The sequence below is a fragment of the Pinus tabuliformis genome, chromosome 2_2 (genome assembly GCF_031772625.1).
Source record: "Pinus tabuliformis cultivar Carrire ecotype Pingquan chromosome 2_2, CPIR1, whole genome shotgun sequence".
Classification (NCBI taxonomy): domain Eukaryota; kingdom Viridiplantae; phylum Streptophyta; class Pinopsida; order Pinales; family Pinaceae; genus Pinus; species Pinus tabuliformis.
This window is the reverse complement of record NC_142300.1, coordinates 926,679,624-926,683,187: the sequence shown is the minus strand read 5'-3', so window position 1 is coordinate 926,683,187 and position 3,564 is coordinate 926,679,624. Positions and strand designations below refer to the sequence as shown.

The following is a 3,564-nucleotide window of genomic DNA, read 5'->3' as shown; positions in this document are numbered from 1 at the left end:
TTGTTAATTTGGTTTTTTAAATTTTAGTGATTTGAATCATTTTAAGATAAGTTAAAAAATTTTAAATTAAAAAAATTATAGTTAAATTTTTCCAAAAATAAATAAAATAAACAATAAAAGTTTGGAAATATATATATATATATATATATATATATATATATAAACTACATAATGTATGTCTTTTGGATTATTCTTAGGAAGAAATAATGTTTTCATATTTTGTACATAATTTTTTATTAAAATAAACAAATGTTCAAAATAGCTTAAATAAAGTCGCAATTTCTCTGACTTTGAAGCAAGTCATGATAGTTTGGTGAAAATAAATGTAAATGAAGTAGGGTTTGAATTTATAGGATGTTTATAAATTTAGTCTTTATAGGATTTATTGAGGGTTGGAGCAGAGAAAAAATCTCATGGATGATGAGAGTAATGGGCTTTGTATTTATCATGTGTCATCATTTCCATGCGTCTTGTGCAATCCTCATTAATGGAATATTTATTTTCATAAGTCTTGTACATATTGCGAACAATTAGACGGTGGCAGCACCATCATCGCCGAATAAGACCCAAACTCTTTTGACCCATCATAATTCAAAAAATTAAAATTAATATAATTTAAAAAATAAATTAATTATTTTTATAAAGTTAAAATTACAAATATGAGTGTGATTTTTGGTCAAAGAATAACTATTTGAAATTCAATACAATATTGAATGAGTTATTCCTGCCGTGCGTAGGGATAATAATTTAAAGAGAATCTATCGAGGTAACCTAAACATTTCTATTCACCTTTGTGTGGCATAACTTTTGACCACAACCCAGAATGTCATACTTTTCATTACTTTAAAAAAAACATTGAATCATCTTATTAGTCCCTGCCATCTGGCATCCGGCAGGGACTATAGTAATCGTTCTGTGCCGACTTAGCATTAGTTCAGTGCTTTCGTTGTCTGTTATACGGCGCTTATACTAAAGTCTGGAATTCCGCTGTGAGGTGTTCTCTGCACATAACCAAAGTCGGATTCGCCGTTAACCTTTCTCATCTTATTTGGCCTCTTCCCAAGGCGGAAGAGGCCCGACCATAGCTTAAATTGGTTTTACGCTTGATGCATTTTGGCTAACTGTCAACGGGTTTGTTTTAATGTTAACATTAGTTTGAAATGTTAAATGTTTGAGATTGGCAGGTAGTTACAAGTAACATATCATAAGTTCATTAGCAATCGCAGGTAATTACAAGTGTGTTTGCATGTGTTACAGGTGGATGATGCAGCGCAACTGTGCTTTGCTTTGTTAGGGTAACAATTGCCCTTTTCCTTGCTTCACTCCGGTCATTCGTGCCTCTGCCGCAAGGAGGACTCGGCTCATCCACTAGTTGCAGCCCTCTACGGTGACTCTTTCTCCATCTTTGGCCAGAGGAAGATTTGTCCTATATTAAATTTATGCCAGATTCTATGCAAGGTAATGCATGTCGACATTTTATTTAGTTTTTGGTGAGACCTTACGTTTCCCAATTTCATTAACTAGCAACTTTGAATGTCTTGGTTGCAAACAGGGTTGTTGCGGCTCTCATGTCGTTCTTGGTGATGCCCAATATGACGCTAAGTGCCTCCTCTGAGGTATTGGTTTCTAATGTCATATGTTCCATACTGATTCTATAAAATCTAATCTCTGATCGGGTTCTTGTTTTGAGCAAGGCTTACATCGAGGTAATGATTCTCGCTTCCTGCTTACTCAGCTTCTAGTTCCGCCGTTCTTCTTCCCACTGTGCTGGTTGTGCTTCTGAAGCCGTCGCTGGAAATTCTCTGAAGCCGTCGCTGAATTCAAGCCACATATATTGTTAAAATGTTATGAATTTCTCTATTAATTTTTGCTTGAATTTGAATATACTATTAACTTGAATTTGAATTTTTGAGCTCGAGTTAATTACTTACATGATTTAGCTGGACAGGTTCAATGGCCACTGGCCAAACTACTGGGCAGTGGCTTTTTCTCGCACCTTCCAAGCTTTTGTTCTCCGGCATGGCGTCCCCAGGAATCTGATTCAATGCCACTGCAAACACATAGGTAAAGCCATGGTTTAGAATTCTGTACGTCTTTTTATTTTATTTTTTTTGGAATGCTAAGTTTGAGCACTGTAATCTGAGGAATTTGAGTGCTTACGAGTGTAGGAGTTTTAAGAGTACTAAAATTCATTTATAAAAACACATTTTAAAGTATGAAAATTCCTGATATCCCTAAAATTTTCACTCTGATCATTAGACTGCTCCTTAAAAAAGCGATTAATTTGCCATGGCAAAGGGCATTGATTGCAAAGGGCATTGATTAAAAGAAGCGGTAATACCAATTGAGTCAGCTTGACTGCTCCTAAAAAAGAGTGATTGATTTGCCCTGGCAAAGGGTTATTGATTGGGAAAGGGCAATGATTAAAAGAAAGGAGTAATACCAGTTAATTCAGCTTAAAAATCAAAAGGGGCGAATGTTGTAAAGATTTCACATACTGAATTTTCTGTGAGTGCTTTGATAATGTCAGTGGGACGCCAAAGGCGACTTCGACGCCCAGGAAAATGCTTGGACTCTTGATCGATTATGTCCTTCCCAATGTCGCGCAGATGATCGTGCATTCTTATCCGGTTCTTGACATCCACCTGAATCAAGCATTTTTGTTCGAGAGTCTCAAACCCTAACCAGCCACTCCACCCGGACGCATCCCATATACGTATAGCTGTATCTTTGCCTTCCCCCGCCAAATAGCAAGCAGCGTCCAGGAACAGTGATTTCTCTTCTTCATCAAGTGCTTCAACTGTGATTTTCAGCCTTTCTTTGATATTCCAAGGCAGAATTCTAGAAATCTTGCCCAATATAGCTTCCCATACTTTTCTATCAGCTTTGCCATATAGATGACTCCCAAATGTTTCCAAAGAGAGCGGAAATCCGTCTAAGATCTCTACAAATTTTATGACCAAATCATCAAAACCAAGCTTAGGCCGGGCACTGAGAAACGCATGGCGGCAAAAGAGCTCTATTGCCTGATCCTCGTTGAGTCCTGTAGCTTCATATATCATAGAAATTTGCGCGAGCTCCAGTATTCTCTTATCTCGAGTCGTGACTGACACTCTACAACTTGGCCCAAGAACTTTGGTAACCATTAAAGCATCTAATTGATCAAAATTATCGACATTGTCCAGAACAATAAGAATGTTCTTCGCTTTATTCAGACGCCTCTTCATGAAGACTTTGCCTTCGTCTATGCTCTGAATTTTACAGTCAAAACGCAGTAGATCCGCCGGTTAAACCATCCTCTGCATGGGTCAGGCTGCAGAGGGCTCAGCATATGGCAAACTGCACTTCCATAAATAATCCTAAAGCATCTAATTGATCAAAATTATCGACATTGTCCAGAACAATAATATTCAGACGCCTCCTCATGAAGACTTTGCCTTCGTCTATGCTCTGAATTTTACAGTCGAAACGCAGTAGATCCGCCGGTTAAACCATCCTCTGCATGGGTCAGGTTGCAGAGGGCTCAGCATATGGCAAACTGCACTTCCATAAATAATCCTATGC

At 37.5% G+C, this 3,564-nt stretch overlaps 1 protein-coding gene across 1 annotated transcript; it reads right to left on the bottom strand.

Annotated features, from left to right (window-relative positions):
• Positions 1-1,727: 1,727 nt before the first annotated feature.
• Positions 1,728-3,227, bottom strand: LOC149196126 (disease resistance protein RUN1-like). The gene is made up of 3 exons (XM_089408182.1): positions 2,495-3,227; positions 1,932-2,050; positions 1,728-1,814 (listed from the first exon to the last, which is right to left on the bottom strand). The coding sequence occupies exons 1-3, from the start codon at positions 3,225-3,227 to the stop codon at positions 1,728-1,730; spliced, it is 939 nt and encodes a 312-aa protein (XP_089264308.1).
• Between the last annotated feature and the right edge of the window lie 337 nt (positions 3,228-3,564).

Excerpts from the sequence above, each read along its gene's own strand:
- LOC149196126 (XM_089408182.1), bottom strand. The coding sequence starts at position 3,227 with ATGAAGAGGCGTCTGAATAAAGCGAAGAACATTCTTATTGTTCTGGAC. Across the intron at positions 2,051-2,494 it reads ACTCACAGAAAATTCAGTAT|TGGCATTGAATCAGATTCCT; the intron begins GTGAAATCTTTA and ends ATGTGTTTGCAG. Across the intron at positions 1,815-1,931 it reads AACCTGTCCAGCTAAATCAT|CGACGGCTTCAGAGAATTTC; the intron begins GTAAGTAATTAA and ends GCTTGAATTCAG.